Source organism: Eulemur rufifrons, chromosome 7 (assembly GCF_041146395.1).
Source record: "Eulemur rufifrons isolate Redbay chromosome 7, OSU_ERuf_1, whole genome shotgun sequence".
Lineage (NCBI taxonomy): Eukaryota > Metazoa > Chordata > Mammalia > Primates > Lemuridae > Eulemur > Eulemur rufifrons.
The window spans coordinates 254275056-254290854 of record NC_090989.1 but is presented as its reverse complement, the minus strand read 5'-3'; the positions used below and the strand labels follow the sequence as shown (position 1 = coordinate 254290854).

Here is a 15799-nt window from a genome sequence, read left to right as displayed (position 1 = left end):
GCACTGGGTGTCGCTAGGCCTGTGTTGGCAGTGGGGCGCCATGGGCGGGTCTGAGCTGAGGAACGGTGTTTGGGAGACATCTGGCTCAAGAGAGCAGCTCCCCAACTACTTGTCAGGCTAAGGTGAGCCCCAAATCTGCTGTGTCTGGACTCCTATAAATGGGTCCTATATGTTAGTCCCAAAGGGCAATTTCCTTCCTTCTCCCTCATAAATATTATATGCAAGTATTTTTAAGTCATTTCATCATGAAAAGAACCGATTTAACATAACTATTACCCAGGATTCCTCATGAAATATGCATCAAGCAATTAGGTCTAAAAGCGAGAGGTGAGGCCTCGCACCCTGCTCCTCGGCCGGCAGCTGCGGGCTGAGTAATGTTTTATTGAAGCCTGTGATTACGAGGCGAGGTGGGGCCTGTTATTAGGCCTGGCGTGCGAGGCACGTTTGATAATCCTGATGATGAGGAGGTGCTTTTTGTGATGATAATGAGCGATCTGAGCGCCCGTGACAGCTTCAGCACCCCCGGCCCCGCCAGCCTTACAAGACTCATTAGACAGGTCACCCACCAGAGACACCCCTAATTGTGACTTTGCTCTCACACGATGTCCTATCAAAGGAGAAGGAGCTGATGCAGCAGCGGGGCAGGAGTGGGGCCACCGCCGTGGGCTGCAGCCTGTGGGAGCTCCCCGGGGAGATGCCTCCCTGCGAGAGGATGGAGCCGAGGATGGAGCCGGTGCCTCAGCAGCCCCTGCTGCCTTGAAGAGGGGCGGCCGGAGGTGTGGCCCTGAGCCAGGCTCACCTGGTTCTGGATGGAAGGCCTCTGGCTGCACCTGCAGCCTGCCTTGCCCTCTGGCCTCAGTTTCCCCCGGGGTCCCTGCCCCCAGGGAATGGGAGGAGAGCTCTGCAGACTTGCTGTGTGGAGCAGGCGTGGCGCCCCAGGCATCCTCCTTATCTCATGAACCTCTGTTCTGCAGAGGTTTCCATGTGTCCCCTTCTCATGCTGGCGTCTCCTTTCGCATGGAGGCGGGAGTCACTGAAGCCACCTGGCAGTCATTTTTAGATCTTCAACTGTTGTCAGGTGGCATCTCAGTCCTGGGGACCTTGTGGCCAGTCAGGATGTACTGTCGCACACATCTCCAGGAGCGTGTGGACAGGTGTCACCTGACCTTTGCGCGGGTTGAGGATTGGTAGTCTTGGGCCCCTGGTGGTGGGGTCGCCACCTGCCTCCGAGGCTGGGGGCTCCCCCAGCCAGATTATGCCATTCCTGGTCCTGGGAGGGCCCTTGGGCATGTGCTGCCTGTGGCCTTCAACCCCCAGCCCTCTGCTGTGTCTGACCTGTGCGGCGGGCGCTGTGGAGGCAGAGGCTCAGCATGGGGGACACATTTGCTCCGGGTCTGATGCCCTTCACCCGCCACCCTGCCTGGCCTCACACGGAACACTGAGGGTTAAGTGGGGCCCTCTCCTGGGTCTGGGGAGTGCTGAGGTCGGGAGCACCAGCTCTAGGCACCTGCTTCTGCTGTGTGACCTTGGGCCAGTTACCTCCCCTATCTGGACCTCAGTGCTCAAGGACACAGCTACTGGCACATAAAGGCAGTCCTGGCCGATGCCCCAGTGAGACAGGACTGGGGCTCGGGGCAGCAGCAGAGGGAGGATGTAAAGCTGCCTCCACACCCCTTCCTGCAGGAAGCCCTCAGGGCTAGGCAGCAGATTATGTTTGCACAAGAGGAATCCAGGACCCAAGGCTGGAAGCCATCAGCAGCCATCTGGTTAGCCTCCCTGGGATCCAGTAGGGGTGGGGACAGAGCCCAGCAAGGCATAAGGATGGCCTGAGGGCCAGGGAACCGCTGGGTGCAGTGCTTGAGCCAAGGAGGCTCAGTGTGTAAGCCTTTCTGTGTCTGCCCAGGAGTGGTCATGCCACACACTGGGCATTCACGGGGCCCTGGCTCTGGTCCCAGCTCTGCCTTGATCTCTGAGCTTTGTGACCAGCTTGGCCCGTCAGCACAGCCTGGCTCAGGGAGAGAAACTAATGGGTGCTTACATGAGTGAAACAGGAGTGTGTGGGAGAAACAAACAGCAGGCCAGGAGAGTCAGAGGGCTGTAAGGAGGTGTCTGACAGCTGCCGCACTTTGCTGTCTGTTGGCAGGTGAGGTGGAGTCCACAGCACATAGTTTTTGATACCTGGTGGCCATTCCAAGCCCACGGCCTGGGAACAGGGGGCCTTAGCCTCTACCTCTGGCTCCGTCAGAACACTGCCCCCATCCCTGCCCACTTACCCTGCTGGATGGATGGTATGAGAACAAACCAGTGTGAAAATGTCACATTATTCCATATCAGTTACCCTCCTAGCCTGTTGAAAGTGAAACCGGCTGGCCCGTGAGTCATGCCTGCGGCAGCTGTGACCCATCTTACACCTCCTCTGCTTTGCTCCCCAGCCTAGATCTGTGCGGATCACAGAGCCCGGTGGCCTGGCAGGCCAACACATCACCCCGCTCAGGGCATGCAGAGGGAAATGACGTGGCCAAGGTCACACCCTCCTCCCTGCCTGGGTGTCACTGGCACCTGCAGCCCTGACTCCTCTAGCCCACGCTCCCCCCGCCCCCTCCTGGCAACGCTGAGCTTTTTAACTCTCCTGCTGTTTCTTAGCCACACGGCTCGGCACTGCACTGAAGCAGGCAGTCCTTCCCGAGCCGCCAGAGTCGTGGTCTCTTCAACAGTCGTGGTGGGTAGGTGAGTCTTTGCCCAAGCAGGGTCGTGCGTTTTTTTTTCCTTTAGTGCACACCATTTCCCTTCCACCAGCCTGAGCAAGTGCGCCGCCTCCTTAGACGCGGTGAGGCAATTCTCCGGTGAAATGACCCTGCACTGAGGAGCAGAACTTGCCACAGGCTCTGTAATTAGAACATTTCCAGCCTTTAAAAATCTTGATTTAAATTTCAATTCTTTACAGGAATTATTCTCTCTTGAAATGTAATTGCTCTCCCAGTGATTTCCGTTAGGCCGAGGGTGACATCTCTAAATACATTATTACGAGCAGATGTATTGCTCAGAGCCCGCACTTCATTAAGCATTTGTTCTGTGCGTTTGAAAATGGTCCAGGAGCCCAAATGAAGGTATTATTAACAGAGTGGGTGCTGGTGGGCTTGGGGAGCCCAGTCCTGGCTGGAAGAGACGTGTCCAAGCCCCCCAGTACCCTCAGGAGCAGCAGAAACCAGAAAAGGAGCTTGGGCAGAAAGGCCACCAGCCTTCTGTGTCCACTCGGAGCTTGGTGGGGTGGGAAGGGGCCTCCTGGAGGATGGGCCCTGGAGATGGTGGCAAGGGGTTGGTCAGAAACTCCGGCTTCCTAACTAAGCAGCAGACCTTTGGTAAATCGGGCCGTGCTTTGGAAACTAAGGCATCCGCACATGTGGCGGCAGAATCACAGTTCAATCACAAAAGGCCAGTCTCAGAGCAGAGTGGGCAGGGGACGGGTGGCCTGGACAAAGGCAGGCGATGGAGGGTGAGTGATCCAGTGTGGCTGGGGCCCAGCAAGTGCTGGCAGGAGGATGGCGGTGTTCGCTACAGGGCACAGGGCACGTGGGCTCTGCTCTGATCTCCGAGGAACCCAAGCCCGGCGTGGTGGGCAGAGACTGGGCCCTGCTCCGTGGCACTCTCAGGAGCCGAGAGGGTAGCTAAGTAATGACACAGATGGGGAAGGCGTGAGTGTCCTCGCTGCAGTCAGGGGAAGGGGGGAGCTCTGCCTGTGGGAGCCTGGAAGACTGCCCGGCAGAGGAAACACGGGCTGGGCCTTGAGGGGTGTGGGGTTTACTGAGAAGTAGGGGAGGCAGAGGTGGGTGCCCACCTGGGGCAGGCTGGCAAAGAGCACACTTCTGCCCACATCCATTGGCTGAAACTAGTCACATGGCTAACTGGGTGCAGGGGAGGCTGGGAGATGTGGTTCCTTGCTGGTGGGCCCCTCCCAGTGAGTTTCCTGCCCTTGAAGGAAGACCAGCTCACCTGCCACCCTGTTTCCTCATCTGTAAACTGGGGGTCATGACCCCTTGCCCTGCGCATTTGCCTCGCTTGATGGCTGGGGACGTGACACACTGTGCACCTGCCAGACAGGCTTAAACAGGTACCTGCATCCATCACAGGAATGGGCCGAGTTAAAAAGCCCCAGGAAGCTCTGTGTCGGAAGCCTCTCCTGTGGCAATAGCTGCTGCTGGTTCCTGGCTGGATGCTGGAATTGGGGGTGCTCTTGGGAGCAGCTACATTTCAGCTGGCCCTGGGCCTCGGGTCTTGGCTTGGAGAGGTGCAGCTCCTGCCTGCTTTGTGGCTGGGATCCCTTCTGTCCCAGCAGCTGGGGAGCCCTTGCGCCCTAGCAGGAACTGGGCCTCGGCCCTGCCCGGTGCCAGAGGGGTAGTTCTCAGGGGAATGAGTAAGAATGCAGGACGGACTCTGCCCTCAGCCCAGGAATGTGCAGCCTTGGCCTTCACCGATCCGCAGAACCTAATGACCTCTGTTTTGTTCACAGGAGCAACCAGGGTTTTATGCACATGAAACTGGCCAAAACCAAAGAGAAATACATTCTGGGTCAGAACAGCCCCCCGTTCGACAGCGTCCCAGAAGTCATCCACTACTACACCACCAGAAAGCTGCCCATCAAGGGAGCGGAGCACTTGTCCCTCCTCTACCCCGTGGCTGTGCGGACCCTGTGAGCGGCCAGCCCTGCCCTGCTCTGTGGCGGAGCCTGAGGAATCGGAGGCCCTGCCAGCCAGCCCAGCCACCGGCGCAGGCCGTGTCCAGTTCGTGTCGTGTGTATGGTACTAGCACACCACTGCATGTCTCTAGAATGCTGTCGCCATTTACGGGGGCTGGAGGAAGCCTGGACAAAGAGAGGGACAGCCAGCACAGCACCCCAGCCCCCACCCCACCCTCCTTGAGTTTCTGTGAATTAAAATATTTGCAAATCCAAAGAGATGCCTCCCAGGATGAACAGAGGCCCAGCAGCTCCAAGGGGCGGGCGGGTGGGAGCTCCCTGGGTTGCATCTCTTTGTTCTCCAGCTGTCACGAATTCACACCTGTGTATGGGGCACGGTTTTCCCACGGGCCCCTCTGGTGCTGGGAGCCAAATGCAGGCTCTTTGAGAGCCCAGGAGGCCCCGGGGGCCCACCCCGCTGGTGTGTGTGTGAGTGTGTGTGAGTGTGTGTGTGAAAATGTGGTCACACACGCTGATCTACTTTTAGTCACTCAGTGTAATCATTAGATCTTCGAGGAATCGTGCAGTCAAAAAGAGGATTTAATTATTTATGAATAGGGTGTGTAAATAAAATAGTCATTTAATATATAGTCTTAGCCCCTTTTTTGTGTACCGCAGAGGGTCTCCGAGGGGCTTGCCTGCTGGTTTCACCCCCAGAGCAAGGTGCGTCTCCTGGGCTTGTGGCTGTGCTGGACCCAGAGGAGGGGCGGGGGCAGAGGCCCCAGCTCGGGCCCTCAGCGGCTTCTGGGCAGCAGGGCCGTCCACTCCGGGGCTGGGCTGAGGCAGTCGTGGGCACCCGGGGCTGGAGGAGCACTGCTCGGCCAGAGGGACTTTCTCTGCCCCTGGGAGTCATCACCCTGCAGGGAAGCGCAGCCAGCCCACTCTGAGGCTCCAGCCGTGGATGCAGTCGGGAGCCTCGAAGTTAATGAACAACCAGGCTTTCCCTCCTGCCCATGGCAAGTCCTCTGTTTAACACGGGAAAGGGAGGCCTAGAGAGGGAAAGCAATTTGCCTGAGGTCACACAGCTCATAAGCCGCAGAGCAGGCTCCATAGCCAGTGCTCCTTATTGGGTCTGTGTGGCCTCGCTGTCACCCTGCTCTTGGAGAAGTTAGAATCCTGACCTGTCAGCCATCCACACTATTTCCACACAGATAAAACGCCTACACATACACCCCCGGCCTCTAACTTGCCCCTGCCCTCGACAGGGGCAGGGATTCTGGTTCCCACACATTCAGGGCAGACCGGAATAAGGCTGAGTCACAGTTCTCCTGCCTTTCCCGCCCACCTGGCAGCATGACAGGTGTGGCTGGGTGCAAGGAGCCTCCGCTGAGCACACACCGGGGACTGAGCTTGGGCGTTACCAGCAGGTCCCGACACTCAGCACTGCTATCTTCAGAGGTGGTTCAGGCTCACTGTTAGATGTGGAGTCAGGCCCAGAGAAGGAAGAGGAGTTGCCAAGGCCACGTGTCAGGAGGGGGCAGAGCAGGACTAAAAGCCCCTTTAGGTGGCCGCCGTGGATTCCAGCATTTGTGGCCACAGCCGTGTCTTTGGCAACCATCTATAATGCCCGATCCACCTCCTGGGTTGTCTTCCCGGGCCTTGCCTGTCAGTCCAAGAGGCCCCAGGCCCCTGGGGTCACCACATTGGTTGTGGCCTGCTTCTAGTCTCTGAAGAAGTCAATTCTGCCCCTTTGTTTGCATTTTCCCAAACATCCTTCGAGGCAAGGGAGGAAGGAGTGAGTACCTGGGTGAGTCATGCTGTCCTTTTCGGAGAGGGGTGGAAGTGAATGGGAAGATGGTGAGGAGCTGGCACCGGTCCACACAGTGAACCAAAGGAGCCTGGGTCCCAAGCAGGCCTGTTAGAGATGGGGGAAGGTGGGGGGCAGCCCCTGGGGCCAGGAATGGGGGGAGGCTTCACACTGGCAGGTTCAGGTTTGGCCCACGGGGCCCTTCCTGAGGCAGCTGGGTTGGGCAGTACTGGAGCCACAGCCCTTTTCTGAGACCATCTTCCAGAGCAAATCTCTCCTCAGAAAAGGCTCTGTGCCTGTGGTCTGAGTGCCGGGGGGGCTGCTTTGCCCTCTGGCCTTGCCTTTGCTTCTGTAAGAAATTCCTGGGACCCTCCCTCCTGCCTCTGCCTTCATCTTCCTCAAGTTTCCCTGGAGGCCCAACTTCCACCTCCCCACAGGGCTCGAGGCCGGCAGAGGAGCCAGCTTACAGGATGGGAGCTGCTAGAAAGAATTTTTTCCTTAATTTTATGAACCTCTCCCTCTTCTTCCTCTAATTGTGACCATTTCCTCTGTCAGCGTGTATTCATGTTTTCTTGGACATCTAACAATTGAAACAGCTTTTCCCTTTCAGAAACACTCACATTCAGGTTACTGGCGTTGGTTTTTGTTTTGTTTTGTTTTGTTTTTCATCTGCTGCCAATTAATGGGGGGAAAAAAATGAGCTGGATTTCTTTAAGGGGGAAAAAAAAAAAGCTCCCTGCCACACAATATCTCGCCCTGAGTGTTTTGTCTCGGAACACAGCCCCCAGCCACTCACGGCCTCGGTGCTCAGAGCCACAGGGCTGTGTTCTTTCTTCCTTTCCCGTCTCGGCTGGCTTCATTATGGGCCATAATGCCCTGGCCACTTGAGCAGCTCTGTCCTTGAGCACTGAGGGGTCGAGGGCCCTCTTGGCAGACCCCAAACAAGATGGCGGCCCAGGAAGAAAGGAGGCTTTGTAGGGACAAGAGCCCACCTGCCTGTCAGTCCCACCGTCCCCAAGTCAGAATTGCCTGGGCCGACATCCTCTCCCGGAGAGAGGCTTGCAGAGCAGCCCTTCTTGGGAAAGTGGTGAACAGGCTGTCTCTGGGAGGGCTGGGCCGTGGTGGCTAGAGCCCCTCGGGAGGTGGCCAGAGCGTGAGCAGGAGGCCCCCTTCCAGCTTCCTGCCAGGGCCTGTGTCGGCAGGCGGAGCCCCGGCAGGCGCTCTGCCTCTGCAGCAGTCCCGGGACCCGAGACTCCCTTTGTCAGATTTTGAACACTAAGCTCTGGCCACTCATCAAGACGCTGTCACAAGTGGTCATGTCATTGACTGAGGGCCTGGCAAGGACAAGTGACCAGGGTTATAGTTGCCCTTGCAGGCCCTAGGAACAGTGCATGTGGCATTTGGCGTTGGCCGTGGATGCCCATGAAGGGTCCTGGCCGCTGTCCAGCAAACTGTCCCATCGCCCTTCCAGAATCAGGTAACAGCAAAGACCGAATTGGGCAAGTTGTCCAGAGGGAGCCGCAGGATCCACAGTCTTAGATGTAGGACCTGTTCACAGGCACCCTTGGGACACAGGTGGCCCTCAGCCTCTCTGCCACCCTCCTTGGGGCTGTTTGTATTACTGCCAGGAACCTTGTACCAGTCACCTACTGCTGAAAAGGTGTCCCGTAATTTTCCAGTTCTATGTGATACACTGTATAATGATGTATATTTAATGTGAAGCTTTAATACACAAGTGTCTTGTTTAAATGCACCTCCTTGAGCATGCATCTTTTATTTCTTCTAAATGCAACTGTGTGCCCCAGGAAGCTAGCTGGATTGCCTTCTGCTAGGGAAGGCTGAGCTTCTGCCGTCATCTCCCAAAGGAAGATTGTTACAGGAAAAAAGGAACCTTCCTGCTTCCTAACTACGGGGAAGATAGAGCCCTAATGAGCTCGTTAAATGGAAACAAATTAATTTGTTCAGCAGACATCCATTGAGTGCCTACTGTTCCCCTCAGGTCTGTGGATACAGAGGTGAATGGGACGTGGTCTCTGCCCTTAAGAAGTTTCCCCTTAAGAAGTTTCCAGAGTGGAAAAACAAACACATTATTATATGTGATATAGTAGAGGCGAGCCCAGATGAGAGGAAAGTCAATCTACTTGCGATGGTCAGGAAAAGCCGGGCCTGGGAGGATGAGTAGGAGTTCACCAGGGAGCCTGGGGCATGGATGTGCCGGGCAGAGGTAACAGTTGGTGGCATCATGAGGAAGTCGCGTGGGGCCTGGTATGGCACAGCCTGCCTTGATAGGAGATGGCAAAGCTCCTGGGACTCCCAAGGGCTTCACCTTGTAGAAGCAAAAGAACAAAGCAGGGCAAGGGGAGGGGTGTTCATCCTCTCATGCTCGGAAGTAACTTGCTGCCCCTGAAGACTGGGAGGCGCTGGCCTCCTGCTTTCTAGGGGAGGCGACTCCTTACGGAGAGGAGGGCAGGGCATGACTCTTGGCACTTCAGCTCCCATTGTTTGCCCTGACACCATCATCATGACGACATCTATGCAGCCTTGGGCCTGCCTGAGGCAGGGAGGGTCTATAGCCCAAGCACCTTCCTCATACAGGTGGAAACCCGAGGGGGCACAGGCTGCCCCAGCCTACTCTGGAGTGGTTCTCTGGCCTCACCTCCCCCCAGGAACTCACCTGCCTCTGCTCCATCCCTCTCAAGGAGGTGGGCCTCTGTCCCCCAGCAGGCCCATGCCCGCCCCCAGGACCCCAGGGCTTTGGTTCACCTCTCCCGCCTCCCTCCCACCTCCCAGCGGCCCAGAATCCACGCCTCCTGCTCCCAGGCCCCTGAGAGCATTAACAACCCTTCCTCCCCACACCCCCAACGTGCCCGTGCCCGGGGAAGGCCTGTGTTCACGGAGGGCAAAGCCCTGATGTGGCCTCGTGACAAAATGTTCTGAGCTTGATTGGGACCCAGGGGCCAAGGGCAATGCTAGTGCTCTGCCGAGGGAAGGAGAGAGGGTCACCAGTAGACTCGGTTTTATGTCTGGGGGAGTTTTGTATTTCTGTTTCAGTTCAATTTTACAAACTGAGCACGAAACAGAGACAGGTGCGCTGGTGACCACAGGGAGGCTGAGCACAGGAAAACCCCTCTGCAGTCTACAGGCAGTGGTGGATGCCGGATGCCTTCCTCTGTGCACAGAGACCCAGCAGGGACAGAGGCTTGCTGAAGGCCACACAGCAAGTCCACGTGCCTGAGGGGTGCTTGAGGGTGGCCAGCACAGAGGGTCACCTTGGCCAGCACAGCTCTGGGATGACTGGGGTAGGGATGGGGGGGGGGGGCTCATCTTAGTTGATGAGCTAGTTTTTTTCTCACTGGCTCCCTCCTGAGTGGGAGCATCCTAGTCCTGCAATGACCAATGTTATCTCTTGCTTTGGGGGACAGTTTCCAAAGGAGCCACGGTCCAACGAGGCAGGAGGAAGTCACCAGCGTGGCTCTGGTGCCCTCCTGTGGTTTCCTTCAGAATTGCAGCCAGTCCCCAGGAGAGGAAAACGGCCTCCAAGTGGCTTACAGAAGGAGAAACTGAGGCCCAGAGAAGGAAGAGGCAGGCAATGGGGAGTGGTGGATGACGGGTGCTCTAGCAGAAGGGCAGAGGAAGTGGCATGTGAGGCAGGCCTCAGCAGGGAGGAGGGGCACCCCAGCGTGGGCAAGAGCCGGAGGTGCCCTCTGACTCCCAACCAGCGCTCTTTCCACGGCATTGTGCTCATTCGTGCCCACTGACAGGGAAGGTCAGGCTGAATTAGAGTTTACAAAATTTTGTTTCAAAGTTACTGACTTCCTGATTATTAAATTAGTATGTACTTTTTACACATTAATTTGTATTTGTATTAGGGATATTTGTATTTCAGAAAAATATAAAGAAAATAAAAATTTCCCTAATCTCAAAGAACAATACTTTTAATATTCTGAAATATCTCCTCAGTCTTTTTTCTACGCATAGATACAATTATTTTAAACAAAATTGGGCTCAAGCTGTGTTTATATAGTTTTCTATCCTCCATTTTCCACTTAACATAGTGGCATGTCCTTTTTCCTTCATGTTATTAAATCTCCTATAACATGATTTTTTTTGTAGCTGTATGATACTTTCTGCCTTTAGTTAGCTTATTCAAGATTTTTTTGTAAACAGCTCTGCAGGGAATATCTTTGTTCAGAAATCGTTACTCATATTTCTTAGAGAAATATGGAGAAATTCACAGAAGGGCCATTACTATGTCACAGGCCAGGTACATCTCGAAGACTTCTTGTCCTCCAGAGAGACATCAGTTTATCTTCCACGGCCGAGTCTGGCAGTGCCTCCAAAGGAAAGCTGTCCAGGTACATTAAAGGACCTTTAGCAACTTGGAGTTGGTCTAAAAGGTGAGGCATACGCTAAGCAGTTCCCTTTCATCAAAGACAGTTTGAGTTTAGGCTTGCCATGGGGGTAGGACAGGAGGCTGTCTGGGCTCTGCCTGTGGGGTGACCAACTGTCCCTACTTGAGAAGCTTTCCAGGATGCAGGATTCTCAGGGCTAAAACAGGGATGGTCCCAGGCAAACCGGGACAGTTGGTTGTGGCACCCTAGCAGCAAACCCTTACCTCCCATCAGCAGAAGCTCCCTCTGCCCCTGTGCGAGTGAGGTTCTGGGCGGGTGGCGGAGACCCAGAGAAGCTCAGGAGGAGCCCTGCCCTCTTGGGGTGCTGGAGGCAGGTGAGGAGAGGAACAGTCATCGGGGTTGGGCAGCACCATGTGGCTCAGGTTCACAGGCTAACTCCATCCCTTTCCAGCTGTGTGACATGGGCGAGCTGCAAAAGTCTCCTCCACTGCAAAGAGGTGCAAAAGCAGCAGCCTCGCAGGGCTGTTGCAAAGATTACTGCAGTGTTGGTGAGTGCCCTTAGCATGCTCTAGCATGGTCAGCCTGCAGACAAGGTCGGTTAGGATGAGAACAAGGTGTAATGGTGAGGTCAGTACAGCCACAGAATTTCAAAGGAACGGGGGTCTGGGGTGCTAGGCAGGCTTCTGTAGGAGGTGAAAGTGGAGTCCATTTTACAAACAATAAATGCTCTAGCCCCACCGAGCATCTGCTGAAGTAAGGTTCAGAGCTTACACCCCTCTTCCTCTCCAGATGGAAGTCCAGAGCGGTATTCGGCATTGCTTTCCACACCTCCGCCTCAGCATCCTCTAACATCCCATCTTTGTTATTTAAATTAATTCTAACATGCTATAGTTATTATCTAAGTAATAAGCATCTGTTGTGTTTACTATTTAAATAATGACATTTGTTATTTATTTCAATATTAAGCCTATTTATTGTCTTATTGTTTAAATGTTAAATCTGTACATCTTTATTGTTTAAATATTAAACATGTATTGTGTTCCTTATTTATTGTCTGTCTTCGCCTACTAGAACGAAACTAGAATGTAGACTCTGCACCAGCAGGGATCTAGGAGAGCTCCTGGCACATAGTAGGTGCTCACTAAGTAACTGTTAGGTGATGTGACGATGAAAGATCCTGTTTGTGGCAGGCTTACTGTGTGCGCTTCACGTTGCACGTGCCTTCGTCTCCTATGATGACAGCCCCTGCGCAGATGAGAAACTGACTCTCAGAAGTGACTCAAGAAAAGCAGCAGTTGGATGTAGTGGCAGGGGCTCATCACAGCCCAGAGGTGAGTGGGACCTAGAGGGAACTACGTGTCCCTTCTGCCCCAAGAACAAGAGAGAAGGGCGACATTCTGAGTCCCTGAGCTCCATTGCCCCCTCCACACCTGAAGGAGAATGAGCTTCTGTCATGCTGGATCTGCCATCCTGGGGGGCCTCCCTCAGGGTCTGAGGACATGACCACCAGGAAGGACCCCCATTCTGCAGATGGGGATGTTGAGGCTGGAGGTGGGAGGCTTTACTGCAGCTATATCACCAGGAAGTAGTGGATCTAGGACTCAAACCCAAGTATTCTAACCTTGCAGCATCCCCTAACTTACCTGACCACAAGGATTACACGTGGCTTTTATAAAAATACAAATTCCTGGACCCCTTGGAGATTTTGATTCAGGAGGTCTTAGGTGAGGCGCCAGGAGCCTATATGTTTCACAAACTTCCAAGGGGTGTCTTGTGACCGAGGGTTCAGGAGATATTCCTCCAGGGGCAAGGGCCGGGCTGCCCACTGCCTGCAGCTCCCCGTCCACCTGGGCCTCTGCACGGTGCCAGGAAAGAGGAAGGCATCGACTACCCAGCTGTGCTTGTCTAGCTCTGTTTACCAAAACGACAGGGATGTGGAGTCCCAGCCTCACCTCTAACTACGTACGTAAATAACTCAGGTAGGTCATAGGACTTCTCTGAGCACATAAATTATGTGAAAATCAGAGGCAATAACTATCATAGAACTGCTTGGGAAACCCACACACTATTGTGCAAATGTTTCTTGTTTTATTGACTCGGCCCTTGCTAGATAAAAATGTGTTTGCATTTCACAAGTGTGTCACTCAGACACCAAGTAAGGTGTCCTCAATCCTACCCAGAGGTCAGCAGCCTTTCTGAGCCCGGAGAGTTACCAGGGGACACAGGCTTTGCTTGTAGGTATGCCTGGGAAAAAGGCAAAGTTGGGGGACAGAAATGAGGTTAGGGAGAACAAGCCACCTGGTGTCTCCTTCCATTCCGCACTTTTTCTGGAACCCACCTTGTTTAAATGCTAGTCACCTCTTCAGGTAGCCTTCCCTGGTTGCAGCTGGTACAACTTCCTTCTCTTATCAACACTCAGAACACTGGCTATATGCCTATCTCAAGCAATGCTGATCATTTCCCCTCTGGGCTGCAGGCTCATTCACTTACACATTCCTGGGCCCCGCAGAACCCCGTGTTTCAAACTCTAGGTCACTATCATGGGTCTGGATGCCAATTTTTAAAGCTATTAATTCCCAAAATTACCTGAGAAGAATCACCTGGGCTGATGTTAAATACATACAGACCAACTGGCCTCTCCCCTGGAAATTCTGATTTTTTCTGTTTTGGGACTGGGTGATCTATTTTTTTAACCAAACTTCTAGGACACACAATCTAGGTCAATGTTTTTGACTCCGTCCTGTGCACACAGGTCACCTGGTGAACCTGCATTTCTAAAAAACTCCTGGGTGACACTGGAGCTGCAGGTATACGGACCACCACACATTGTTGGGCCAAATTCAGGAGATTCTTGTCTCCAGGCACACTGGGGAAACAAGGATTTAGTGCTAGTGGTCTCAACCTCAGCACGCCTGGAGGCCTTTTAAAATATACTAAGGTCCAGGTCCTACTGCAAACCAGTTAAATCAGAATGGGGAGACAGGTTTTGTTTCGTTTCTAAAACTTCTCAGATGATTCTCATCAGAAACGGGGTTGCAAATCACTGATTTTGTAGGTCCTCATCAGCATTAAAATACATGAATGAGTAAATGGAAGAGAACAAATCTCATAGGCTTGTGGGGTAAACCTTGGTCTCAGTCATATGTGTCATAGATTCAGATGCACGGGAGTTGCTAGATTATAGCAGGAGAGAGGCAATGAGCAGGGAGAAAGGCAGTTCACAGACCAGCCATGGGGACAGACAGACCACACAGTTCAAGGACATGGGGTCGGGGCAGGGAAGGCAGGGCTGACAGCACTGGGGGGCTCTGCGGCATGAGATAGTGAGGTCAGGTCGGGGCAGCAGCAACAAGAAGCCTCTGTTTGAGCTGAACAATGAAGGATGAACAAGATATTGTTATAAAGCAAGCATAGCCTTCTGGACACAGAGGACAAAATGTATGCAAGTTTGGGGGTGTGTAAAGGAATGCATCAAGTTCAGGGTTGGGAACACAAAGTGGCTGGCCGTGTGGCCAGAGCCTGCGGGGTATGAAGGGGAGTGTGAAGGGGAGTGGCAGAGACAGACAGAAGATGATTGCAAGGGCCTGGGAAAGTGAGCTGAAGAGAAAGGAAGGTCACTGACCCCTTGTTAGAGGATGACCTCAGGTAACCTCCTCTGGGCAGAGCCACTCACAGTAGCTGAGACTCTACTGACAGCTTGCATAAAGCAGTTTTTGGGGACCTGAGGGCCCATGGAGTCTGATGGTACCAGACAACTTTCTAAAAAACATTTTTTTGAGGGGGAAGTACAGAGTGCTTAAGCAAGGATCCATCAGCAACATTCCCATGTCCTTCCCCACAAGAACCCACACCCTCCCTTTTAGTAACTGTGCTCTCCGCCAGCATCTCATTTTGGCAAACATCTAAGCACCCTTTTTGCCAAGCACTGAGTTGGAGGACCAGGAAGGAGAAAGCTCTGTCCTCGTGAGCTGGCAATGGGAAAGAGTCACCTCTTCATGAGTGACTACAACATAGGACAGGATGTCAGAAGTACCCCAGACTTTGTGCCATCAGAAGGCAGAGGCAAGAGCAATCAGTTTTTCTGGAGTGATCAGGGACAGCTTCTGGGAGGAGAAAGGAAAAGGAGCTCGAAGAGCTCACGTGTTTGGTGAAGATGCCATGGCGAAAGGGGGAAACAGGCTTAATGTGCACAGGGATTTGAAAACCACTGAGAGACTGCATGTGGCTGAAGCACAAAATGCATCTGGGGGTGGAGGTGGACAGACGGGGCAGAGGAGGCAGGACACAGCCCTGTACACAAAGTTAAGGAGTTTGGATTTATTGGGGAGGCAAGACGGAACCATCAGAGGTTTTTAAGTGGAGCGACATGATCACACCTAGGTTAGAGGATACGAAGAACAGTTTAAGAGGCTGAATAATGAATGGAAGAATGGGTGGAAGAGGACAGAAATGAAGGGCTATCTTTACGACAGATCCTGGATCCAAAAAGAGGGTTTTGATTTCAAACATTCATATGCCAAGAAGAGAGAATTAAGGGCCTGGGGGTTTCTGACAGGGAACCCAGAGCTCAAGTGGCAGAGGTCTGTGCGGTGGCCTGCGGCACAAAAGAAACAGACTGGCTCCGCTCCAGCCTGAGTGGGATTTTCTCACTCTTTTGAGTCTGTTGTGCCCCAATTGTATGTTTAATTTCAATCTTTTCCTTCTGTTCAGGTATTACCACAGGAGAATAACTCCTCTCCATTCTAATATGAAATTAATTATTTATGCTTATGAACATGCTGGATGCCTGCCTGGTTTATTTATTTTTTTGAATAATACATCTGAATAGGAACTCACGCAAGACAGGGCAAACATAATTTTGAGGTAAATGCCCTTTCCAACTGTTGCCCAATTAATTGTTCTAAACCATTGTGTAGCCTTGTCATTATCCTGTAGAGTCCAAAATCTATCCGTTGCACACTCATGAGA

General features: G+C 53.4%; 1 protein-coding gene across 1 annotated transcript in view; it reads left to right on the top strand.

Annotated features, from left to right (window-relative positions):
• Positions 1 to 4994, top strand: part of SHB (SH2 domain containing adaptor protein B) — a 131792-nt gene extending 126798 nt beyond the window's left edge. The window contains exon 6 of the mRNA XM_069476605.1: positions 4508 to 4994. Coding sequence (XP_069332706.1) covers positions 4508 to 4691 — 184 coding nt within the window. The 3' untranslated portion in view covers positions 4692 to 4994. The remainder of the gene's footprint in view (positions 1 to 4507) is intronic.
• Positions 4995 to 15799: the final 10805 nt, after the last annotated feature.